The sequence below is a fragment of the Pristiophorus japonicus genome, unplaced genomic scaffold (assembly GCF_044704955.1).
Source record: "Pristiophorus japonicus isolate sPriJap1 unplaced genomic scaffold, sPriJap1.hap1 HAP1_SCAFFOLD_99, whole genome shotgun sequence".
NCBI classification, from domain to species: Eukaryota; Metazoa; Chordata; class Chondrichthyes; family Pristiophoridae; genus Pristiophorus; species Pristiophorus japonicus.
The window spans coordinates 41,595-67,500 of record NW_027254919.1 but is presented as its reverse complement, the minus strand read 5'-3'; the positions used below and the strand labels follow the sequence as shown (position 1 = coordinate 67,500).

General features: G+C 49.1%; 1 protein-coding gene across 1 annotated transcript; it reads right to left on the bottom strand.

Moving 5' to 3' along the window:
* Window positions 1-13,544: 13,544 nt before the first annotated feature.
* On the bottom strand, window positions 13,545-25,468 carry LOC139258482 (uncharacterized). Its single transcript, XM_070874794.1, has 2 exons — window positions 24,977-25,468; window positions 13,545-13,679 (listed from the first exon to the last, which is right to left on the bottom strand). Exons 1-2 carry the CDS (start codon window positions 25,466-25,468, stop codon window positions 13,545-13,547), a joined length of 627 nt encoding a protein of 208 aa, XP_070730895.1.
* Window positions 25,469-25,906: the final 438 nt, after the last annotated feature.

Sequence of the window (25,906 nt, the reverse complement as noted above, 5' to 3'; positions counted from 1 at the left end):
TTTCTGTGTGTGTGTGTTTCTGTGTGTGTGGGGGTGTGTTCCTGTATGTGTGTGTGTGTTTCTGTATGTGTGTGTGTATTTCTAGATGTGTATGTGTGTTTCGGTGTGTGTGTGTGTTTCTGTGTGTGTGTGTGTGTTAATCATGTGTGTGTGTGTTTCTGTGTGTGTGTTTCAGTATGTGTGTGTCTTTCTATGTGTGTGTGTGTGTGTTTCTGTGTGTGTGTGTTTCAGTATGTGTGTGTGTCTTTCTGTGTGTGTGTGTGTGTGTTTCTGTGTGTGTCTGTTTCTGTGTGTGTTTGTGTGTTTCTGTATGTGTGTGTGTGTTTCTGTGTGTGTGTGTATGTATGTGTGTGTGTGTTTCTGTGTATGTGTGTGTGTGTTTCGGTGTGCGTGTGTGTGTTTCTGTATGTGTGTGTTTCTGTTTGTGTGTGTGTTTTTCTGTGTGTGTGTGTGTTTCTGTGTGTGTGTGTTTCTGTGTGTGTGTGTGTTTCTGTGTATGTGTGTGTTTCTGTGTGTGTGTGTATGTGTGTGTGTTTCTGTGTGTGTGTGTTTCTTTATGTGTGTGTGTTTCTGTGTGTGTTTGTTTGTTTCTGTGTGTGTCTTTCTGTGTGTGTGTGTGTGTGTTTCTGTATGTATGTGTGTGTTTCTGTATATGTGTGTGTGTTTCTGTGTGTGTGTGTTTCTGTGTGTGTGTGTGTTTCTCTGTGTGTATGTGTTTCTGTGTGTGTGCGTGTGTTTCTCTATGTGTGTGTGTGTTTCTGTGTGTATGTGTGTGTTTCTCTGTGTGTGTGTGGTTCTGTATGTGTGTGTGTGTTTCTGTGTGTGTGTGTGTTTCTCTGTGTGTGTGTGTTTCTGTGCGTGTGTGTTTCTGTATGTGTGTGTGTGTTTCTGTATGTGTGTGTGTGTTTCTGTATGTGTTTGTGTGTTTCTGCATGTGTGTGTGTGTGTTTCTGTATGTGTTTGTGTTTCTGTGTGTGTGTGTGTATTTCTGTGTGTGTGTGTGTTTCTGTGTGTGTGTGCTTCTGTATGTGTGTGTGTGTTTCTGAGTGTGTGTGTGTGTTTCTGTATGTGTGTGTGTGTTTCTGTGTGTGTGTGTTTCTGTGTGTGTGTGTGTGCTTCTCTGTGTGTGTATGTGTTTCTGTGTGTGTGTGTGTTTCTCTATGTGTGTGTGTGTTTCTGTGTGTATGCGTGTGTTTCTCTGTGTGTGTGTGGTTCTGTATGTGTGTGTGTGTTTCTCTGTGTGTGTTTGTGTTTCTGTGTGTGTGTGTGTTTCTGTGTGTGTGTGTCTCTGTATGTGTGTGTGTGTTTCTGTATGTGTGTGTGTGTTTCTGTATGTGTTTGTGTGTGTGTTTCTGTGTGTGTGTGTGTTCTGTATGTGTGTGTGTGGTTCTGTATGTGTGTGTGTTCTGTATGTGCGTGTGTGTATCTCTATGTGTGTGTATTTCTTTGTGTGTGCATGTGTTTCTGCATGTGTGTGTGTTTCTGTGTGTGTGTGTGTTTCTTTATGTGTGTGTGTTTCTGTGTGTGTGTGTGTGTTTCTGTATGTATGTGTGTGTTTCTGTATATGTGTGTGTGTTTCTGTGTGTGTGTGTTTCTGTGCATGTGTGTGTTTGTGTATGTGTGTGTGTGTTTCTGTGTGTGTGTGTGTGTGTTTCTGTGTGTGTGAGTGTGTTTCTGTATATGTGTGTGTGTTTCTGTGTGTGTGTGTGTTTCTTTATGTGTGTGTGTTTCTGTGTGTGTGTGTGTGTTTCTGTATGTATGTGTGTGTTTCTGTATATGTGTGTGTGTTTCTGTGTGTGTGTGTTTCTGTGCATGTGTGTGTTTGTGTATGTGTGTGTGTGTTTCTGTGTGTGTGTGTGTGTGTTTCTGTGTGTGTGAGTGTGTTTCTGTATATGTGTGTGTGTTTCTGTGTGTGTGTGTGTATTTAAGTGTGTGTGTTTCTGTATGTGTGTGTGTGTTCTGTATGTGTGTGTGTGGTTCTGTATGTGTGTGTGTTCTGTATGTGCGTGGGTTTCTTTATGTGTGTGTGTGTGTGTTTCTGTGTGTGTGTGTGTTCTGTATGTGTGTGTGTGTGTTTCTGTATGTGTTTGTGTGTGTGTTTCTGTGTGTGTGTGTGTTCTGTATGTGTGTGTGTGGTTCTGTATGTGTGTGTGTTCTGTATGTGCGTGTGTGTATCTGTATGTGTGTGTATTTCTTTGTGTGTGCATGTGTTTCTGCATGTGTGTGTGTTTCTGTGTGTGTGTGTGTTTCTTTATGTGTGTGTGTTTCTGTGTGTGTGTGTGTGTTTCTGTATGTATGTGTGTGTTTCTGTATATGTGTGTGTGTTTCTGTGTGTGTTTCTGTGCATGTGTGTGTTTGTGTATGTGTGTGTGTGTTTCTGTGTGTGTGTGTGTGTGTTTCTGTGTGTGTGAGTGTGTTTCTGTATATGTGTGTGTGTTTCTGTGTGTGTGTGTGTGTTTAAGTGTGTGTGTTTCTGTATGTGTGTGTGTGTTTCTGTGTGTGTGTGTGTGTGTGTCTGTATGTGTGTGTGTTTCTGTATGGGTGTGTGTGTTTCTGTGTGTATGTGTTTCTGTATGTGTGTGTGTGTTTGTGTGTGTGTGTGTGTGTTTATGTGTGTGTGTGTGTTTCTGTATGTGTGTGTGTGTTTCTGTCTGTGTGTGTGTGTGTGTGTCTCTGTGTGTGTGTGTTTCCGTGTGTGTGTTTCTGTGTGTCTGTGTGTGTGCTTCAGTTTGTGTGTGTGTGTGTGTGTGTTTCTGTATGTGTCTGTGTGTTTCTGTATGTGTGTGTGTGTTTCTGTTTGTGTATGTGTGTTTCTGTGTGTATGTGTTAAGTATGTGTGTTTGTGTGTGTTTCTGTGTGTGTGTTTCTGTATGTGTGAGTGTGTTTCTGTGTGTGTGTGTGTGTGTTTCTGTGTGTGTGTTTCTCTATGTGTGTGTGTGTTTCTGTATGTGTGTGTGTTTCTGTGTGTGTGTGTGCGTTTCTGTATGTGTGTGTGTGTTCCTGTGTGTGTGTGTTTCTGTGTGTGTGTGTTTCTGTGAGTGTGTGTGTTTCTGTATGTGTGTGTGTGTGTTTCTGTATGTGTTTGTGTGTGTGTTTCTGTGTGTGTGTGTGTTCTGTATGTGTGTGTGTGGTTCTGTATGTGTGTGTGTTCTGTATGTGTGTGTGTGTATCTGTATGAGTGTGTGTTTCTGTGTGTGTGTTTGTGTTTCTGTATGTGTGTGTGTGTTTCTGTGTGTGTGTGTGTGTTCTGTATGTGTGTGTGTGTGTTTCTGTATGTGTGTGTGTGTTTCTGTGTGTGTGTGTGTGTATTTCTGTGTGTGTGTGTGTTTCTGTGTGTGTGTGTTTCTGTATGTGTGTGTGTGTTTCTGAGTGTGTGTGTGTGTTTCTGTATGTGAGTGTGTGTTTCTGTGTGTGTGTGTTGCTGTGTGTGTGTGTTTCTCTGTGTGTGTATGTGTTTCTGTATGTGTGTGTGTGTTTCTCTATGTGTGTGTGTGTTTCTGTGTGTATGTGTGTGTTTCTCTGTGTGTGTGTGGATCTGTATGTGTGTGTGTGTTTCTCTGTGTGTGTGTGTGTTTCTCTGTGTGTGTGTGTTTCTGTGTGTGTGTGTTTCTGTATGTGTGCGTGTGTTTCTGTATGTGTGTGTGTGTTTCTGTATGTGTGTGTGTGTGTGTTTCTGTATGTGTTTGTGTGTGTGTTTCTGTGTGTGTGTGTGTGTTCTGTATGTGTGTGTGTGGTTCTGTATGTGTGTGTGTTCTGTATGTGTGTGTGTGTATCTGTATGTGTGTGTGTTTCTGTATATGTGTGTGTGTTTCTGTGTGTGTGTGTTTCTGTGTGTGTGTGTGTGTTTCTCTATGTGTGTGTGTGTTTCTGTGTGTATGTGTGTGTTTCTCTGTGTGTGTGTGGTTCTGTATGTGTGTGTGTGTTTCTCTGTGTGTGTGTGTGTTTCTGTGTGTGTGTGTGTGTTTCTGTGTGTGTGTGTTTCTGTATGTGTGCGTGTGTTTCTGTACGTGTGTGTGTGTGTGTTTCTGTATGTGTTTGTGTGTGTGTTTCTGTGTGTGTGTGTGTGTTCTGTATGTGTGTGTGTGGTTCTGTATGTGTGTGTGTTCTGTATGTGTGTGTGTGTATCTGTACGTGTGTGTATTTTTGTTTGTGTGCGTGTGTTTCTGCATGTGTGTGTGTTTCTGTATGTGTGTGTGTTTCTGTGTGTGTGTGTTTATGTGTGTGTGTGTGTTTCTGTATGTGTGTGTGTGTTTCTGTGTGTTTGTGTGTATTTCTGTGTGTGTGTGTGTTTCTGTATATGTGTGTGTGCTTCTGTGTGTGTGTGTTTCTTTGTGTGTGTGTGTTTCTCTGTGTGTGTATGTGTTTCTGTGTGTGTGTGTGTGTTTCTCTGTGTGTGTTTGTTTCTGTAAGTGTGTGTGTGTTTCTGTGTGTGTGTGTGTGTTGCTCTGTGTGTGTGTGTTTCTGTGTGTGTGTGTTTCTGTATGTGTGTGTGTGTGTTTCTGTATGTGTGTGTGTGTTTCTGTATGTGTGTGTGTGTGTTTCTGTATGTGTTTGTGTGTGTGTTTCTGTGTGTGTATGTGTGTTTCTGTGTGTGTGTGTTTATGTGTGTGTGTGTGTTTCTGTATGTGTGTGTGTTTCTGTGTGTTTGTGTGTATTTCTGTGTGTGTGTGTGTTTCTGTATGTATGTGTGTGTGTGTTTCTCTGTGTGTGTGTGTGTTTCTCTGTGTGTGTGTGTTTCTGTGTGTGTGTGTTTCTGTATGTGTGGTTGTGCTTCTGTGTGTGTGTGTTTCTGTGTGTGTGTGTTTCTCTGTGTGTGTATGTGTTTCTGTGTGTGTGTGTGTGTGTATCTCTATGTGTGTGTGTGTTTCTGTGTGTATTGGTGTGTTTCTCTGTGTGTGTGTGTTTCTGTATGTGTGTGTGTGTGTTTCTGTATGTGTGTGTGTGTTTCTGTATGAGTGTGTGTGTGTGTTTCTGTATGTGTTTGTGTGTGTGTTTCTCTGTGTGTGTGTGTTGCTCTGTGTGTGTGTGTTTCTGTGTGTGTGTGTTTCTGTATGTGTGTGTGTGTGTTTCTGTATGTGTGTGTGTGTTTCTGTATGTGTGTGTGTGTTTGTCTGTGTGTGTGTGTGTTTCTCTGTGTGTGTGTGTTTCTGTGTGTGTGTGTTTCTGTGTGTGTGTGTTTCTCTGTGTGTGTATGTGTTTCTGTGTGTGTGTGTGTGTGTTTCTGTATGTGTGCGTGTGTTTCTCTGTGTGTGTGTGTGTGTGTGTTGCTCTGTGTGTGTGTGTTTCTGTGTGTGTGTGTTTCTGTATGTGTGTGTGTGTGTTTCTGTATGTGTGTGTGTGTTTCAGTATGTGTGTGAGTGTGTGTTTCTGTATGTGTTTGTGTGTGTGTTTCTGTGTGTGTGTGTTCTGTATGTGTGTGTGTGTTTATGTGTGTGTGTGTGTTTCTGTATGTGTGTGTGTGTTTCTGTGTGTGTGTGTGTGTGTCTCTGTGTGTGTGTGTTTCCGTGTGTGTGTTTCTGTGTGTGTGTGTGTGTGTTTCAGTCTGTGTGTGTGTGTGTGTGTTTCTGTATGTGTCTGTGTGTTTCTGTATGTGTGTGTGTGTTTCTGTTTGTGTATGTGTGTTTCTGTGTGTATGTGTTAAGTATGTGTGTTTGTGTGTGTTTCTGTGTGTGTGTTACTGTATGTGTGAGTGTGTTTCTGTGTGTGTGTGTCTTTCTGTGTGTGTGTTTCTCTATGTGTGTGTGTGTATCTGTATGTGTGTGTATTTCTGTGTGTGTGCGTGTGTTTCTGCATGCGTGTGTGTTTCTGTGTGTGTGTGTGTTTCTTTATGTGTGTGTTTCTGTGTGTGTGTGTGTGTTTCTGTGTGTGTGTGTTTATGTGTGTGTGTGTGTTTCTGTATGTGTGTGTGTGTTTCTGTGTGTTTGTGTGTATTTCTGTGTGTGTGTGTGTTTCTGTATGTGTGTGTGTGTTTCTCTGTGTTTGTGTGTGTTTCTCTGTGTGTGTGTGTTTCTGTGTGTGTGTGTTTCTGTATGTGTGTGTGTGCTTCTGTGTGTGTGTGTTTCTGTGTGTGTGTGTGTTTCTCTGTGTGTGTATGTGTTTCTGTGTGCGTGTGTGTGTGTTTCTGTATGTGTGCGTGTGTTTCTGTGTGTATGTGTGTGTTTCTCTGTGTGTGTGTGTTTCTGTGTGTGTGTGTGTGTTTCTGTGTGTGTGTGTGTGTTGCTCTGTGTGCGTGTGTTTCTGTGTGTGTGTGTTTCTGTATGTGTGTGTGTGTGTTTCTGTATGTGTGTGTGTGTGTGTTTCTGTATGTGTTTGTGTGTGTGTTTCTGTGTGTGTGTGTTCTGTATGTGTGTGTGTGGTTCTGTATGTGTGTGTGTTCTGTATGTGTGTGTGTGTATCTGTATGTGTGTGTGTTTCTGTGTGTGTGATTGTGTTTCTGTATGTGTGTGTGTGTTTCTGTGTGTGTGTGTTTCTCTGTGTGTGTATGTGTTTCTGTGTGTGTGTGTGTGTTTCTCTTTGTGTGTGTGTGTTTCTGTGTGTATGTGTGTGTTTCTGTGTGTGTGTGTGTTTCTGTGTGTGTGTGTTTCTCTGTGTGTGTGTGTTTCTCTGTGTGTGCGTGTTTCTGTGTGTGTGTGTTTCTGTATGTGTGTGTGTGTGTGTTTCTGTATGTGTGTGTGTGTTTCTGTATGTGTGTGTGTGTGTGTTTCTGTATGTGTTTGTGTGTGTGTTTCTGTGTGTGTGTGTGTTCTGTATGTGTGTGTGTGTTTCTGTATGTGTGTGTGTGTTTCTGTGTGTGTGTGTGTGTTCTGTATGTGTGTGTGTGTGTGTTTCTGTATGTGTGTGTGTGTTTCTGTGTGTGTGTGTATTTCTGTGTGTGTGTGTTTCTGTGTGTGTCTGTTTCTGTATGTGTGTGTGTGTTTCTGAGTGTGTGTGTGTGTTTCTGTATGTGTGTGTGTGTTTCTGTGTGTGTGTGTTTCTGTGTGTGTGTGTGTATTTCTGTGTGTGTGTGTTTCTGTGTGTGTGTGTTTCTGTATGTGTGTGTGTGTTTCTGAGTGTGTGTGTGTGTTTCTGTATGTGTGTGTGTGTTTCTGTGTGTGTGTGTTTCTGTGTGTGTGTGTGTTTCTCTGTGTGTGTATGTGTTTCTGTGTGTGTGTGTGTGTGTTTCTCTATGTGTGTGTGTGTTTCTGTGTGTATGTGTGTGTTTCTCTGTGTGTGTGTGGTTCTGTATGTGTGTGTGTGTTTCTCTGCGTGTGTGTGTGTGTGTTTCTCTGTGTGTGTGTGTTTCTGTGTGTGTGTGTGTTTCTGTATGTGTGTGTGTGTTTCTGTATGTGTGTGTGTGTTTCTCTATGTGTGTGTGTGTGTGTTTCTGTATGTGTTTGTGTGTGTGTTTCTGTGTGTGTGTGTGTTCTGTATGTGTGTGTGTGGTTCTGTATGTGTGTGTGTTCTGTATGTGCGTGTGTGTATCTGTATGTGTGTATATTTCTGTGTGTGTGCATGTGTTTCTGCATGTGTGTGTGTTTCTGTGTGTGTGTGTGTTTCTTTATGTGTGTGTGTGTGTGTTTCTGTGTGTGTGTGTGTTCTGTATGTGTGTGTGTGTGTTTCTGTATGTGTTTGTGTGTGTGTTTCTGTGTGTGTGTGTGTTCTGTATGTGTGTGTGTGGTTCTGTATGTGTGTGTGTTCTGTATGTGTGTGTGTGTATCTCTATGTGTGTGTGTTTCTGTGTGTGTGTTTGTGTTTCTGTATGTGTGTGTGTGTTTCTGTGTGTGTGTGTGTGTTCTGTATGTGTGTGTGTGTTGTTTCTGTATGTGTGTGTGTGTTTCTGTGTGTGTGTGTGTTTTTCTGTGTGTGTGTGTGTTTCTGTGTGTGTGTGTTTCTGTATGTGTGTGTGTGTTTCTGAGTGTGTGTGTGTGTTTCTGTATGTGTGTGTGTGTTTCTGTGTGTGTGTGTTTCTGTGTGTGTGTGTGTTTCTCTCTGTGTGTATGTGTTTCTGTATGTGTGTGTGTGTTTCTCTATGTGTGTGTGTGTTTCTGTGTGTATGTGTGTGTTTCTCTGTGTGTGTGTGGTTCTTTATGTGTGTGTGTGTTTCTCTGTGTGTGTGTGTGTGTTTCTCTGTGTGGGTGTGTTTCTGTGTGTGTGTGTTTCATTATGTGTGCGTGTGTTTCTGTATGTGTGTGTGTGTTTATGTATGTGTGTGTGTGTGTGTTTCTGTATGTGTTTGTGTGTGTGTTTCTGTGTGTGTGTGTTTATGTGTGTGTGTGTGTTTCTATATGTGTGTGTGTGTTTCTGTGTGTTTGTGTGTATTTCTGTGTGTGTGTGTGTTTCTGTATGTGTGTGTGTTTCTCTGTGTGTGTGTGTGTTTCTGTGTGTGTGTGTGTTTCTGTGTGTGTGTGTTTCTGTATATGTGTGTGTGCTTCTGTGTGTGTGTGTTTCTGTTTGTGTGTGTGTTTCTCTGTGTGTGTATGTGTTTCTGTGTGTGTGTGTGTGTTTCTCTATGTGTGTGTGTGTTTCTGTGAGTATGTGTGTGTTTCTGTGTGTGTGTGTGTTTCTGTATGTGTGTGTGTGTTTCTCTGTGTGTGTGTGTTGCTCTGTGTGTGTGTGTTTCTGTGTGTGTGTGTTTCTGTATGTGTGTGTGTGTTTCTGTATGTGTGTGTGTGTTTCTGTATGAGTGTGTGTGTGTGTTTCTCTATGTGTTTGTGTGTGTGTTTCTGTGTGTGTGTGTGTTTCTGTGTGTGTGTGTTTATGTGTGTGTGTGTGTTTCTGTATGTGTGTGTGTGTTTCTGTGTGTTTGTGTGTATTTCTGTGTGTGTGTGTGTTTCTGTATGTGTGTGTGTGTTTCTCTGTGTGTGTGTGTGTTACTCTGTGTGTGTGTGTTTCTGTGTGTGTGTGTTTCTGTATGTGTGTGTGTGCTTCTGTGTGTGTGTGTTTCTGTGTTTGTGTGTGTTTCTCTGTGTGTGTATGTGTTTCTGTGTGTGTGTGTGTTTCTCTATGTGTGTGTGTGTTTCTGTGTGTATTGGTGTGTTTCTCTGTGTGTGTGTGTTTCTGTATGTGTTTGTGTGTTTCTCTGTGTGTGTGTGTGTTGCTCTGTGTGTGTGTGTGTTTCTGTGTGTGTGTGTTTCTGTATGTGTGTGTGTGTGTTTCTGTATGTGTGTGTGTTTCTGTATGTGTGTGTGTGTTTCTGTGTGTGTGTGTGTGTTTCTCTGTGTGTGTGTGTTTCTGTGTGTGTGTGTTTCTGTGTGTGTGTGTTTCTCTGTGTGTGTATGTGTTTCTGTGTGTGTGTGTGTGTGTTTTTCTCTATGTGTGTGTGTGTTTCTGTGTGTATGTGTGTGTTTCTCTGTGTGTGTGTGTTTCTGTATGTGTGTGTGTGTTTCTCTGTGTGTGTGTGTGTTGCTCTGTGTGTGTGTGTTTCTGTGTGTGTGTGTTTCTGTATGTGTGTGTGTGTGTTTCTGTATGTGTGTGTGTGTTTCTGTATGTGTGTGTGTGTGTGTTTCTGTATGTGTTTGTGTGTGTGTTTCTGTGTGTGTGTGTTCTGTATGTGTGTGTGTGGTTCTGTATGTGTGTGTGTTCTGTATGTGTGTGTGTATCTGTATGTGTGTGTGTTTCTGTGTGTGTGTTTGTGTTTCTGTATGTGTGTGTGTGTTTCTGTGTGTGTGTGTTCTGTATGTGTGTGTGTTTCTGTATGTGTGTGTGTGTTTCTGTGTGTGTGTGTGTATTTCTGTGTGTGTGTGTGTTTCTGTGTGTGTGTGTGTTTCTGTATGTGTGTGTGTGTTTCTGTGTGTGTGTGTTTCTTTGTAAGTGTGTGTTTCTCTGTGTTTGTATGTGTTTCTGTGTGTGTGTGTGTGTGTTTCTCTATGTGTGTGTGTGTTTCTGTGTGCATGTGTGTGTTTCTCTGTGTGTGTGTGTGTTTCTGTTTGTGTGTGTGTGTTTCTGTGTGTGTGTGTGTGTTTCTCTGTGTGTGTGTGTTTCTGTGTGTGTGTTTGTCTGTGTGTTTCTGTGTGTGTGTTTTTTTTCTGTGTGTGTGTGTTTCTGTATGTGTGTGTGTGTTTCTGTGTATGTTTGTGTGTTTCTCTGTGAGTGTGTGTGTGTTTCTGTGTGTGTTTGTGTGTTTCTGTGTGATTTGTGTGTGTGTTTGTGTGTGTGTGTGTTTCTGTGTGTGTGTGTTTCTGTATGTGTGTGTGTGTTTCTGTTTGTGTGTGTTTCTCTGTGTGTGTGTGTTTCTGTATGTGTGTGTTTCTGTGTATGTGTTTGTGTTTCTGTGTGTGTGTGTGTTTCTGTATGTGTGTGTTTCTGTGTGTGTGTGTGTTTCTGTATGTGTGTGTTTCTCTGTGTGTGGGTGTGTTTCTGTGTGTGTGTGTTTCTGTATGTGTGTGTTTCTGTGTGTGTGTGTGTGTTTCTGTATGTGTTTGTGTGTTTCTGTGTGTGTGTGTGTTTCTGTGTGTGTGTGTGTTTCTGTGTGTGTGTGTTCCTGTATTTGTGTGTGTTTCTGTGTATGTGGCTATGTGTTTCTGTGTGTGTGTGTGTGTGTGTGTTTCTGTAAATGTATATGTGTTTTCCCAGCATTGAAGCACTGAGCTCACTTAATCAGCTCTGCTGGGCACGCCACATTGTTTGCATGCCACACACGAGACTCCCAAAGCAAGCACTCTACTCTGAACTCGTTCACAGCAAACAAGCCAAAGGTGGGCAGAGGAAACGTTACAAGGACACCCTCAAAGCCTCCCTCATAAAGTGCAACATCCCCACCGACACCTGGGAGTCCCTGGCCAAAGACCGCCCTAAGTGGAGGAAGTGCATCCGGGAGGGCGCTGAGCACCTCGAGTCTCAATGCCGAGAGCATGCAGAAATCAAGCTCAGGCAGCGGAAAGACTGTGCGGCAAACCAGTCCCACCCTCCCTTCCCTCAACGACTATCTGTCCCACCTGTGACAGGGACTGTGGCTCTCGTATTGGACTGTTCAACCACCTAAGGACTCATTTTAAGAGTGGAAGCAAGTCTTCTTTGATTCTCAGGGACTGCGTATGATGATTGATGTATGTGTTTCTGTATGTGTGGGTATGTATTTCTGCTTGGGTATGTATTTCTGTGTGTGTGTGTGCATGTATGTTCCTGTGTGTGTGCGTGCCTGCATGTGTAGGTATATGAGCCTGTATGTCTGTTTCTGTAAGTGTGTTGCTGGATGTGTGTGTATGTGTTTCTGCATGTGTGGGTATATGTGTCTGTATTTATGTGAGTCTATAGACAGACACACAGAACCCTATCTAACTAAAATATATCAATCTGAGTTTTGAATTTTTCAGTTGGGCTCCAGCCTCAACAGATTTTTGGGAGAGAATTCCAGATTTGTGCGACCCTCTGTGTGAACAAGTGTTTGAAGGTCATTGAAGGTTGGCATGCAGGTGCAGCAGGCGGTTAAGAAAGCAAATGGCATGTTGGCCTTCATATCAAGGGGATTTGAGTACAGGGGCAGGGAGGTGTTGCTACAGTTGTACAGGGCATTGGTGAGGCCACACCTGGAGTATTGTGTACAGTTTTGGTCTCCTAACCTGAGGAAGGACATTCTTGCTATTGAGGAAGTGCAGCGAAGGTTCACCAGACTGATTCCCGGGATGGCGGGACTGACCTATCAAGAAAGACTGGATCAACTGGGCTTGTATTCACTGGAGTTCAGAAGAATGAGAGGGGACCTCATAGAAACATATAAAATTCTGACGGGGTTAGACAGGTTAGATGCAGGAAGAATGTTCCCAATGTTGGGGAAGTCCAGAACCAGGGGTCACAGTCTAAGGATAAGGGGTAAGCCATTTAGGACCGAGATGCGGAGGAACTTCTTCACCCAGAGAGTGGTGAACCTGTGGAATTCTCTACCACAGAAAGTTGTTGAGGCCAATTCACTAAATATATTCAAAAAGGAGTTAGATGAGGTCCTTACTGCTAGGGGGATCAAGGGGTATGGCGAGAAAGCAGGAATGGGGTACTGAAGTTGAATGTTCAGCCATGAACTCATTGAATGGCGGTGCAGGCTAGAAGGGCCGAATGGCCTACTCCTGCACCTATTTTCTATGTTTCTATGTTTCTATGTTTCCTGACATCACACCCGAACGGCCCAGCTTTAATGTGAAGCTTGTGCACCTTTTTCTGATGTTTATTATCTTAAACATCTTAATGGTGTCGCCCATAATTTTCTATATTGAGGTTTATAACCTCAGGAACAGAAATGTTATAGAGCAGTGCGGGGAACAGAGTAACATTGGTAATGACAGGGTAATGTAGAGGAAGCTCTGTATTGTCCCGGCCCTGGGAGTGCTCGATGCTGACACTCTGTATAAAGTAGAGGTAGGAACAGGAGCAGGCCATTCAGCCCCTCGAGCCTGTTCCCCCATTCACTGAGATCATCGTTGATCTGCCGTGGCTCTGTATCCTTTTACACCCTTGCCTGGCAAACATCTATTGATCTGGGATTTAACATTATTTCAGTGCTAGCACCTGTTGCTTTTTGTGTGAGAGAATCCCACACTTCTACCACCCTTTATGTGAAGAAGTGTTCCAGAACTTCTCTCCTGAATGGCCTGGCTTTCATTTTCAGGTTGTGTCCCCTTCTCCTGGAATCCTCCACCAGCAGAAAAAGTTTATCTCTATCTACCTTAACAATTCCTTTCCACATCCTAAAAACCTGAATCAAATGGACTCACCCCTTAACCTTCTGTATTCTGGGAATTCAAGTCCAGTTTATGTAATTTCTCTTCATAATTTAACCCTTGTGGCCCAAGTAACAGTCTGGTGAATCAGTGCTGTGCTCCCTCCAAGGTCAATATACCCTCCCTGAGGTGTGGTACCCAGAACTGAATGTAGTTCTCCAGATGGGGTCTTTCCAGAGCTCTGTCCAGCTGGAGCACCAACAACCCATTAGCCCTTTGTTATTTTTGTACCACCCCGAGCTTTCACTGATTTAACTACTTGGGCCCCTAAATCTCTCTGCTCATCCACAGCTCCTCGCTTCTCACCAGTTTCAGATGTGTGTACGTCTGTGTTTGTATGCACCTGCCTCTGTGTGTGGGTCTGTGTGTGTGAGTGCATGTCTATGTATGTCTGTCGATCTGTGTGCATGTCTGTGTTCTACCTTCCCCTTGTTCTGTTCCTTTCTAAATACAGTTCAATTCCAATGTGTCTGGGCCATTCACCTCCCCAGAAAATGCTGAATTTTCTGTTTAATTTGGTGCATTCTGATTATTTGATTCTGTTATTTAACAGCAGTAAACACCTCCTGCAAACCCTCAGAATGAATCTCTATTTGGAATAATTCACCAGTCCCGGCGACTGCTTCCACTCACCCTGCGTATCTGTCTGTCCCACTATCCTTCCCCGGTGGGTTACAGACTGAAACAGTGAAAGGTCCAGTGACTGATTCCCATCAGCCCGAGCTCTCCAAGTTCTCACTGAATGAAACCTTCCTTCACCAGGTTCTGTTTGATTGTTTAGGTCCTGTAGCCCCTGACCCTGTATTACTGCTGTCTGATAATGGCTGTACTCAGAAATAAAACTTACTGCATCAATCACATCTTCATATCCGGGTCTTGTTTCTCTTTAGGATCAGGGTGTTCGAGGGTACATGTTCGGAGGAGGAATGAGGCTGGCCGATGTTTTGGAAAACGCAGGAAATGTGAAGAGGAAACCACTGCATGGAATTTCTGCAAGTGCCGAATAATGCATTCAAAAAGGTACGGAGATAAGACGTGATTCCCAGACTATCAGCACTGTGACAATTCAGGGTCCAAGATATCTTATTGAATGTCCAATGAATGTCAGGCAGATTGGAAATAGATGTCCAATGCACCAGACCCACTAACCTGTGCTTCCTCCAAATCGTTTTTTTACTCTTTCACTCCCTGCCTCATTTTATCTTGCCCTCTGTCTCACTCTCTTCTCTCCACCTCTGTTTCTTTCAATCAATTGCTCTCTCCCTGCCTCATTCTCTCTCTCTCATTCACCTCTGCTCGCTTCTCTCTCATTTCTCTCTGACTCGCTGTTTCTCTCACACTTTCTGCCTTTCTCTCCTCCGCTTCTCGGTCTGTCTTTCTGCTTCACTCTCAGTCCCTCTCTCCAACTCTTTCACCCCTCTCTTTTCTCTGCCTCATTCTCTCCCACCACCCCAGCCATTATCTCCTCTTTCCTTCCCCTCTCTAACACTGTCTCATTCTCTCTTCCACTCCCCTTTTTTGGATGTTAGTGTCTTTCTGTTTCTCACTTAGTTTTATGTTTGTTTCCTCTCACTGACTCTCTTTCTCTCTCTCCATTTCTCTGCCAGGCTTTCTTTTTCTTACTCTCCCTTCTCTCTGGCACAAGTTGTCTCACCCTCTGTCTTTCAGCCCTTTCAGTCCCATTCTTGAATTCATTTCATTACATTTTATTTTCCAATGAAAAGAGCCACCTGCTTCTGTGTACATTGCCTCTGATGTGCTCCTCTCTGTAAATCTACCGGACCTTGTTTTGCATCTCATTGTGCGAGGCTCCTTGGGGAAGAGTAACCATAATATGGTGGAATTCTACATTAGGATGGAGAATGAAACAGTTAATTCAGAGACCATGGTCCAGAAATTAAAGAAGGGTAACTTTGAAGGTATGAGGCGTGAATTGGCTAGGATAGATTGGCGAATGATACTGATGGGGTTGACTGTGGATGGGCAATGGCAGACATTTAGAGACCGGATAAAGGGTGGAGGCTTGTGTGGACCATAAACTCCGACATGTACCTGTTGGGCCCAATTGTTTGTTTCTGTGCTGTAAACACTGTGTAATTCTACGGTGAATTCTGCATAGACACGGTACATCACTGGAAACAATCTTCAGCAATGGGCTGGGTGTCAGAGGGGGGAAACTCTGACCTTTCACCCCCACCGATCAGAAGAATTTGTAAAGTGAATGTGGGGAGATCAAATACAGTCCTTGGTGAGAGGTCAGATTAGACCGAAATCTGCAGATTGAATGTTGCGTGCCGAACAAGTGCTTTTAAAAGCCTATTTAAAACCCCACTCTCTGTCACTGATTTGAACCCACTGAAAACTTCAACCCTCTCCCTGCTGCTCAGTCTGTGTCTGTCTGTCTGTTCATGTCTGTGTGTCTGTCTATCGTGTGTGTTGTCTGTTTATCGTGTGTGTTGTCTGTCTGTCTGTACGTGTGTGTGTTGTCTGTCTGTACGTGTGTGTGTGTTGTCTGTCTGTATGTGTGTGTGTGTTGTCTGTCTGTACGCGTGTGTGTGTTGTCTGTACGTGTGTGTGTTTGTCTGTACATGTGTTGTCTGTCTGTACTTTGTGTGTGTTCTGTCTGTACGTGTGTGTGTGTATGTGTTTGTACGTGTGTGTGTTTGTACATGTGTGTGTGTTGTCTCTCTGTACTGTGTGTGTTGTCTGTTTGTACTGTGTGTGTGTTTGTCTGTCTACTGTGTGTGTGTGTTGTCTGTCTGTACTGTGTGTGTGTTGTCTGTTTGTACTGTACATGCGTGTTGTCTGTCTGTACTGTACATGCGTGTTGTCTGTCTGTACTGTACATGCATGTGTTGCCTGTCTGTACGTGCGTGCGTTGTGCGCCTGTATGTGCATGTGCTTTGCCTGACTGTACGTGCGTGTGTGTCTATAGTACCTTCTACATTCTGTGCAATGCCAGTTTGTGAGCTGGTGTCTGCGAGTGTCAGACAGTGATGGTGTGCTGTGTTCTTCATCTCCACTTCCCTCCATTACTTCGGGGACAGGCTGTGTGTCTGGCAGATCGTGGCCATCTGAAAGCTGAAAGGGACAAGAGCTGGGTTGTGGTGATGGGAGGGTGGAATGCAAGATGTCCATGCATGCAGCATCAGCAGTGTAAGTGAGAAGAGATTGTGGGATTAAGGGGAAGTGCAATGAGAAGAAGGATTAGGAATAAACATAACATTATTGTCCCCTAGGGCTTCAATTCACGCTGTTGCCATGGATTCAGTGACTTCCCCTCCAATGAGTCGAGCACTGTCACCTACATTTGGTAAAGGACTGTACAGCGGATTGACCGCCTCCCCTCTGGCGCTGGTCATGGCGGTTGTGAGCTTTGTTGGCCTGTCAGAGAAAGGGGAAGTGTGTCAGTGAGTGTAGTGAGTGTTTGGGTGATGTGCCTGCCATGGTTGTATAGCGGTCAGTTTGTGCAAGGTGTTTAACTGAGTAGTTAAGCACACGCAGTTCTTTCACCAAGTTCCCCTGTGTTGTGTGCTCGGTATCCACCGATCGATTTGGCGACTCGTGTCCGACGTTGGAGTGCTCGGAGTGGGCCAGCTCAGGCTGGTTGTTACTGACTCAGGCGTTCCTCCCGTTCTGCCCCGCAATCCGCCCACCGCCGGTGGGCAGATGGGCATCCAATAACTGGTCAGAGGGCTTGGCACGGCTTTGGTTTCTCCTAGCCTGCCCTTTGCTCTTGAAGGTTCTCCCGTGATTCCGAGACGTCCACCTGTCTTTTTGTCTCGCAGTGGTCCGCTTCAAGCACCGGAGTGGGCGTCCGCCATCTCGAATCCCGAATGTGGTTGTGCGGGAATGTGCACAGTGCGTCCCGTTCTGGTAGCTGAGCACGAGATTTCTCTGGCAATATTTGAGCAGAGACACAGGCGCGGGCATGTGTGTCGATGCCCTTTGACGGTTACAGTGTTTGCAAACTCCACGTTCCAAGCTGAACCCAGCACCAACCTCCCTATCGTGGGGAGGCCATGTGCCCAGCAGACACAGCGATGGTGGCGGGCCTTTCAAAAGAGCCATTGGTTGTAAGCCTCTTACCCCGAGCGTGTTCACACTCCTCGGTGCCTTCTGTCCTGACGGTTTCCCGGTGCTCAGCTTGTGCAACACAGGCTCACAGAGAGAGACCCACACACAACGTGTCGTGTCACACACACAATCGTTGTTGGTGGCGTGTGCACGGTAGGACGGTTGGTGCGGGATGTTGTGCCCGGCAAGGTGGAGGCCCTTCCATTGTACTTTCGTTTTTCTGTTTGATTCACCGTTCAATCGCTCTATGCCTGGCTGATTTGTTGGCCCCAATTTTTGGTTCAGCTACCTGGTTGATCCTGCCAGTAGCATATGCTTGTCTCAAAGATTAAGCCATGCATGTCTAAGTACACACGGCCGCTGCAGTGAAACTGCGAATGGCTCATTAAATTAGTTATGGTTCCTTTGATCGCTCCAAACATGACTTGGATAACTGTGGTAATTCTAGAGCTAATACATGCCAACGAGCGCTGACCCTCTGGGGATGCGTGCATTTATCAGACCAAAACAAATCCGGGCTTGCCCGGCACCTTTGGTGACTGATATATTCGAGAGAGAGTTAGATGTGGCCCTTAGGGCTAAGAGGATCAAGGGGTATGGAGAGAAAGCAGGAAAGGGGTACTGAGGGAATGATCAGCCATGATCTTTTTGGCCTCGCTGTGGGGCCGTGACACCTCGCCGTGGGGCCCTGGGCCTTGACTCCTCGCCGTGGGCCGTGACAGAGAAACATAGAAAATAGGTGCAGGAGTAGGCCATTCGGCTCTTCGAGCCTGCACCGCCATTCAATAAGATCATGGCTGATCTTTCACCTCAGTACCCCTTTCCTGCTTTCTCTCCATACCCCTTGATCCCCTTCGCCATAAGGGCCACATCTAGCTCCCTCTTGAATATATCCAATGAACTGGCATCAACAACTCTCTGCGGCAGGGAATTCCACAGGTTAACAACCCTCTGAGTGAAGAAGTTTCTCCTCATCTCAGTCCTAAATGGCCTACCCCTTATCCTTAGACTGTGACCCCTGGTTCTGGACATCCCCAACATCAGGAACAATCTTCCTGCATCTAACCTGTCCAGTCCCGTCAGAATTTTATATGTTTCTATGAGATCCCCTCTCATCCTTCTAAACTCCAGTGAATAAAGGCCCAGTCGATCCAGTCTCTCCTTATATGTCAGACCAGACCATCCCGGGAATCAGTCTGGTGAACCTTCGCTGCACTCCTCAATAGCAAGAACGTCCTTCCTCAGATTAGGAGACCAAAACTGAACAAAATATTCCAGGTCAGACCTCACCAAGGCCCTGTACAACTGCAGTAAGACCTCTCTGCTCCTATATTCAAATCCTCTCACTATGAAGGCCAACATACCATTTGCTGCCTTCACTGCCTGCTGTACCTGCCTGTCAACTTTCAATGACTGATGTACCATGACACCCAGGTCTCGATGCACCTCCCCTTTTCCTAATCTGCCGCCCTTCAGATAATAGTCTGCCTTCGTGTTTTTGCCCCCAAGTGGATAACCTCACACTTATCAACATTATACTGCATCTGCCATGCATTGGCCTACTCACCTAACCTGTTAGCGTATTAGCGTCCTCACAGCTCACACCACCACCCAGTTTAGTGTCATCTGCAAACTTGGAGATATTACACTCAATTCCTTCATCTAAATCATTAATGTATATTGTAAATGGCTGGGTTCCCAGCACTGAGCCCTGCAACACCCCACTAGTCACTGCCTGCCATTTTTAAAAGGACCCATTTATCCCACTCTCTGCTTCCAGACTGCCAACCAGCTCCCTATCCACGTCAGTACATTACCCCCAATATCATGTGTTTTAATTTTGCACACCAATCTCTTGTGTGGGATCTTGTCTAAAGCCTTTTGAAAGTCCAAATACACCACATGTAATGGTTCTCCCTTGTCCATTCCACTAGTTACAATCTCAAAAATTTTTATAAGATTTGTCAAGCATGATTTCCCGATAATAAATCCATGTTGACTTGGACCGATCCTTTCCAAATGTGCTGTTATTTCCTCTTTAATAATCGATTCCAACATTTTCCCCACTACTGATGTCAGGCTAACATGTCTATAATTCCCCATTTTCTCTCTCCCTCCTTTTTTATAAAGTGGTGTTACAGTAGCTACCCTCCAGTCCTTAGGAATTCATCCAGAGTCGATAGACTGTTGGAAAATGATCACCAATGCATCCATTATTTCTAGGGCCACTTCCTTACGACTCTGGGACGCAGACCACCAGGACCCAGGGACTTATGGGCCATCAATCCCATCAATTTCCCGAACACAATTTCCCGCCTAATAAGGATTTCCTTCAATTTCTCCTTCTCACTAGACCTTCGGTCCCCAGCACTTCCGGAAGGTAATTTGTGTCTTCCTTTGTGAAAACAGAACCGAAGTATCTGTTCAACTGGTCTGCCATTTCTTTGTTCCCAATTATAAATTCACCTGAATCTGTCTGAAAGGGACCTATGCTTGTCTTCACTAATCTCTTTCTCTTCACATATCTATAGAAGCTTTTGCGGTCAGTTTTTATGTTCCCGGAAAGCTTCCCCTCATACTCTATTTTCCCCCTCCTAATTAAACCCTTTGTCCTCCTCTGCTGAATTCTAAATTTCTCCCAGTCCTCAGTTTTGCTGCTTTTTCTGGCCAGTTTATATGCCTCTTTCTTGGATTGAACACGATCCTTTATTTCCCTTGTTAGCACGGTTGAGCCACCTTCCCCTTTTTATTTTTACTCCAGACAGGAATGTACAATTGTTGAAGTTCATCCATGTGATCTTTAAATGTTTGCCATTGCCTATCCACCGTCAACCCTCTAAGTATCAATTGCCAGTCTATTCTAGCCAATTCGTGTCTCATACTACCGAAGTTACCTTTCCTTAAGTTCAGGACCCGAGTCTCTGAATTAACTGTCACTCTCCACCTTAATAAGGAATTCTACCATATTATGGTCACTCTTCCCCAAGGGGCCTCGCAGAACAAGATTGCTAATTAGTCCCTTCTCATTACACATCACACAGTCTAGAATGGCCAGCCCTCTAGTTGGTTCCTCGACATATTGGTCTAATACACTCCAGGAAATCCTCCTCCACCACATTGCTACCAGTTTGGTTAGCCCAATCAATATGTCGATTAAAGTCGCCCATGATAACTTCTGTACCTTTATTGCACACATCCCTTATTTCTTGTTTGATGCTGTCCCCAACCTCACTACTACTGTTTGGTGGTCTGTACACAACTCCCACTAGCGTTTTCTGCCCCTTGGTATTCCGTTGCTCTGCCCATACCGATTCCACATCATCCAGGCTAATGTCCCTCCTTACTTTTGCATTTATTTCCTCTTTAACCAGCAATGGAACCCCACCTCCTTTTCCTTTCTGTCTATCCTTCCTAAATGCTGAATACCCCTGGATGTTGAGTTTCCAGCCTTGGTCACCCTGGAGCCATGTCTCCGTGATGCCAATTACATCATATCCATTAACTGCTGTCTGCACAGATAATTCGTCCACCTTATTCTGAATACTCCTCGCATTGAGGCACAGAGCCTTCAGGCTTGTCTTTTAAATGCATTTTGCCCCTTTAGAATTTTGCTGTAACATGGCCTTTTTTGCTTTTTGCCTTGGCTTTCTCTGCCGTCCACTTTTACTTTTCTTCTTTCTATCTTTTGCTTCTGCCCCCATTCTACTTCCCTCTGTCTCCCTGCATAGGTTCCCATCCTCCTGCCATATTGGTTTAACTCCTCCGCAAAAGCACGAGTGGAGGGGTTAAAGGACATTGGTTCCGGTCCTGCCCAGGTGCAGACTGTCCGGTTTGTCCTGGTCCCACCTCCCCCAGAACCGGTTCCCATGTCCCAGTAATTTGAATCCTTCCCTCTTGCACCATTCCTCAATCCATGTATTCATCTGAGCTATCCTGCGATTCCTACTCTGACTAGCACATGGCACTGGTAGCAATCCTGAGATTACTACCTTTGAGGTTGTTAGCGTTAGTGTTTTCTCAGAAGAATCACTCAACACTCAGAGTCGGTTCCAATGCTGATGCGGCCTTTATTACGCTTAGCGGGGAGGAAATCACAAGACTGAGTCCAGGCTTCTCTCCACAGAACAAAGTGTTACATTCACTTTTATATGTTTCACAACAGTTACAAACAGTTTACTACAGTTACACAGCCCATCACGGCTGGACACAAGCCAATCACAACGATTATAGATTACATATAGGTTCTTTTAACCCAATAGAATTCCCCTTATGTCTCAGGAACCATGTGTTCGTCTCTTGTCAGCTTGGGCTGATTGATATAGGTTCTCTCACTAGTTCTTTCTTCTTGGAAAAATAATTAGTTTATAACCTTGTTTACAGGAGATGGGTTCTCTTATCTCTTTCTTCCTGGGGAATTAGTTGGTTTATGGCCTTGAATACGGGAGATGGGTTCTCTCCTCATTATTCTTATCCTGCATCCAAGGCATTCCTATAGTGGGCCTCACAGGGTTATTGCTCGGTCATTGAACATTCAACAGTTCACAGCTTGACTACCTGATTTCCCATCATGTCTGGGCAGCCATTTTATGTGTGGCCACTTTAAACTTATATGCGTTTAGATATATCTAGCAGGTGCCTAATGCCTAGTATTCTGGTATATTCTAAAGGTGCCTACCTCCTACAACAAGGACCTTTTTAATTTAACTCCAGCTCCCTATATTCAGCTTGTAGGACCTCATCCTGTTTTTTAGCTATATCATTGGTACCTATATGCACCACGACAACTGGCTGTTCACCCTCCCTTTTCAAAATGTCCTGCACACGCTCCGAGACATCCTTGACCCTTGCACCAGGGAGGCAACATACCATCCTCGCCGTGGGCCATGACACCTCACCGTGGGCCGTGACACCCCGCCGTGGGCCGTGACACCCCGCCGTGGGCCGTGACACCCCGCCGTGGGCCGTGACACCTCGCCGTGGGCCGTGACACCCCGCCGTGGGCCGTGACACCCCGCCATGGGCCGTGACACCCCGCCGTGTGCCGTGACACCCCGCCGTGGGCCGTGACACCCCGCCGTGGGCCGTGCCACACCGCCGTGGGCCGTGACACCCCGCCGTGGGCCGTGACACCCCGCCGTGGGCCGTGACACCTCGCTGTGGGCCGTGACACCCCGCCGTGGGCCGTGACACCCCGCCGTGGGCCGTGACACCTCGCCGGCCATGACACCCCGCCGTGGGCCGTGACACCCCGCCATGGGCCGTGACACCTCGCCGGCCATGACACCCCGCCGTGGGCCGTGACACTTCGCCGTGGGCCGTGACACCCCGCCGTGGGCCGTGACACCCCGCCATGGGTCGTGACACCTCGCTGTGGGCCGTGGCACCCCGCCGTGGGCCGTGACACCCCGCCGTGGGCCGTGACACTTCGCCGTGGGCCGTGACACCTCGCTGTGGGCCGTGGCACCCCGCCGTGGGTCGTGACACCTCGCTGTGGGCCGTGGCACCCCGCCGTGGGCCGTGGCACCCCGCCGTGGGCCGTGACACCTCGCTGTGGGCCGTGACACCCCGCCGTGGGCCGTGACACCCCGCCGTGGGCCGTGACACCCCGCCATGGGCCGTGGCACCCCGCCGTGGGCCGTGACACCCCGCCGTGGGCCGTGACACTTCGCCGTGGGCCGTGACACCTCGCCGTGGGGCACTGACACCCCGCCGTGGGCCGTGACACCCCGCCGTGGGCCGTGACACCTCGCCGTGGGGCACTGACACTTCGCCGTGGGCCGTGACACCTCGACGTGGGCCGTGACACCCCGCCGTGGGGCACTGACACTTCGCCGTGGGCCGTGACACCCCGCCGTGGGCTGTGACACCTCGACGTGGGCCGTGACACCCCGCCGTGGGGCACTGACACTTCGCCGTGGGCCGTGACACCCCGCCGTGGGCCGTGACACCCCGCCGTGGGCTGTGACACCTCGCCGTGGGGCACTGACACTTCGCCGTGGGCCATGACACCTCGACATGGGCCGTGACACCCCGCCGTGGGGCACTGACACTCCGCCGTGGGCTGTGACACCTCGCCGTGGGGCACTGACACTTCGCCGTGGGCTGTGACACCTCGCCGTGAGGCCATGACACCCCGCCGTGGGGCACTGACACCTCGCAGTGGGCCGTGACACCCCGCCGTGGGGCACTGACACCCTGCCGTGGGGCACTGACACCCCGCCGTGGGCTGTGACACCTCGCCGTGGGACACTGACACCCTGCCGTGGGGCACTGACTCCTCGCCGTGGGGCACTGACACCCTGCCGTGGGGCACTGACTCCTCGCCGTGGGGCACTGACACCCTGCCGTGGGGCACTGACACCCTGCCGTGGGGCACTGACACCCTGCCGTGGGGCACTGACACCCTGCCGTGGGGCACTGACTCCTCGCCGTGGGGCACTGACACCCTGCCGTGGGGCACTGACACCCTGCCGTGGGGCACTGACACCTCGCCGTGTGGCACTGACACCCCGCCGTGGGGCACTGACACCCTGCCGTGGGGCACTGACACCCTGCCGTGGGGCACTGACACCCTGCCGTGGGGCACTGACTCCTCGCCGTGGGGCACTGACACCCCGCCGTGGGGCACTGACACCCTGCCGTGGGGCACTGACTCCTCTACGTGGGGCACTGACACCCTGCCGTGGGGCACTGACACCCCGCCGTGGGCTGTGACACCCCGCCATGGGGCACTGACACCCCGCCGTGGGGCACTGACACCCCGCCGTGGGGCACTGACACCCCGCCGTGGGCTGTGACACCCCGCCGTGGGGCACTGACACCCCGCCGTGGGCTGTGAAACCCCGCCGTGGGGCACTGACACCTCGCCGTGGGGCACTGACACCTCGCCGTGGGGCACTGACACCCTGCCGTGGGCTGTGACACCCCGCCGTGGGGCACTGACACCCCGCCGTGGGGCACTGACACCTCGCCGTGGGCCGTGACACCCCGCCGTGGGCCGTGACACCCCGCCATGGGCTGTGACACCCCGCCGTGTGCCGTGACACCCCGCCGTGGGCCGTGACACCCCGCCGTGGGCCGTGACACACCGCCGTGGGCCGTGACACCCCGCCGTGGGCCGTGACACCCCGCCGTGGGCCGTGACACCTCGCTGTGGGCCGTGACACCCCGCCGTGGGCCGTGACACCTCGCCGGCCATGACACCCCGCCGTGGGCCGTGACACCCCGCCATGGGCCGTGACACCTCGCCGGCCATGACACCCCGCCGTGGGCCGTGACACTTCGCCGTGGGCCGTGACACCCCGCCGTGGGCCGTGACACCCCGCCATGGGTCGTGACACCTCGCTGTGGGCCGTGGCACCCCGCCGTGGGCCGTGACACTTCGCCGTGGGCCGTGACACCTCGCTGTGGGCCGTGGCACCCCGCCGTGGGTCGTGACACCTCGCTGTGGGCCGTGGCACCCCGCCGTGGGCCGTGGCACCCCGCCGTGGGCCGTGACACCTCGCTGTGGGCCGTGACACCCCGCCGTGGGCCGTGACACCCCGCCGTGGGCCGTGACACCCCGCCATGGGCCGTGGCACCCCGCCGTGGGCCGTGACACCCCGCCGTGGGCCGTGACACTTCGCCGTGGGCCGTGACACCTCGCCGTGGGGCACTGACACCCCGCCGTGGGCCGTGACACCCCGCCGTGGGCCGTGACACCTCGCCGTGGGGCACTGACACTTCGCCGTGGGCCGTGACACCTCGACGTGGGCCGTGACACCCCGCCGTGGGGCACTGACACTTCGCCGTGGGCCGTGACACCCCGCCGTGGGCTGTGACACCTCGACGTGGGCCGTGACACCCCGCCGTGGGGCACTGACACTTCGCCGTGGGCCGTGACACCCCGCCGTGGGCCGTGACACCCCGCCGTGGGCTGTGACACCTCGCCGTGGGGCACTGACACTTCGCCGTGGGCCATGACACCTCGACATGGGCCGTGACACCCCGCCGTGGGGCACTGACACTCCGCCGTGGGCTGTGACACCTCGCCGTGGGGCACTGACACTTCGCCGTGGGCTGTGACACCTCGCCGTGAGGCCATGACACCCCGCCGTGGGGCACTGACACCTCGCAGTGGGCCGTGACACCCCGCCGTGGGGCACTGACACCCTGCCGTGGGGCACTGACACCCCGCCGTGGGCTGTGACACCTCGCCGTGGGACACTGACACCCTGCCGTGGGGCACTGACTCCTCGCCGTGGGGCACTGACACCTTGCCGTGGGGCACTGACTCCTCGCCGTGGGGCACTGACACCCTGCCGTGGGGCACTGACACCCTGCCGTGGGGCACTGACACCCTGCCGTGGGGCACTGACACCCTGCCGTGGGGCACTGACACCCTGCCGTGGGGCACTGACTCCTCGCCGTGGGGCACTGACACCCTGCCGTGGGGCACTGACACCCTGCCGTGGGGCACTGACACCTCGCCGTGTGGCACTGACACCCCGCCGTGGGGCACTGACACCCTGCCGTGGGGCACTGACACCCTGCCGTGGGGCACTGACACCCTGCCGTGGGGCACTGACTCCTCGCCGTGGGGCACTGACACCCCGCCGTGGGGCACTGACACCCTGCCGTGGGGCACTGACTCCTCTACGTGGGGCACTGACACCCTGCCGTGGGGCACTGACACCCCGCCGTGGGCTGTGACACCCCGCCATGGGGCACTGACACCCCGCCGTGGGGCACTGACACCCCGCCGTGGGGCACTGACACCCCGCCGTGGGCTGTGACACCCCGCCGTGGGGCACTGACACCCCGCCGTGGGCTGTGAAACCCCGCCGTGGGGCACTGACACCTCGCCGTGGGGCACTGACACCTCGCCGTGGGGCACTGACACCCTGCCGTGGGCTGTGACACCCCGCCGTGGGGCACTGACACCCCGCCGTGGGGCACTGACACCTCGCCGTGGGGCACTGACACCTCGCCGTGGGGCACTGACACCCCGCCGTGGGCCGTGACACCCCGCTGTGTGCTGTGACACTCCGCTGTGGGCTGTGACACCCCGCTGTGGGCCCGTGATGTACCCAGCTATCTCCTGCCACAGCCTTCTCGAAGTGTGTGCTGATGGGTTCCTCACCCTGCGGGAACAGGACAGC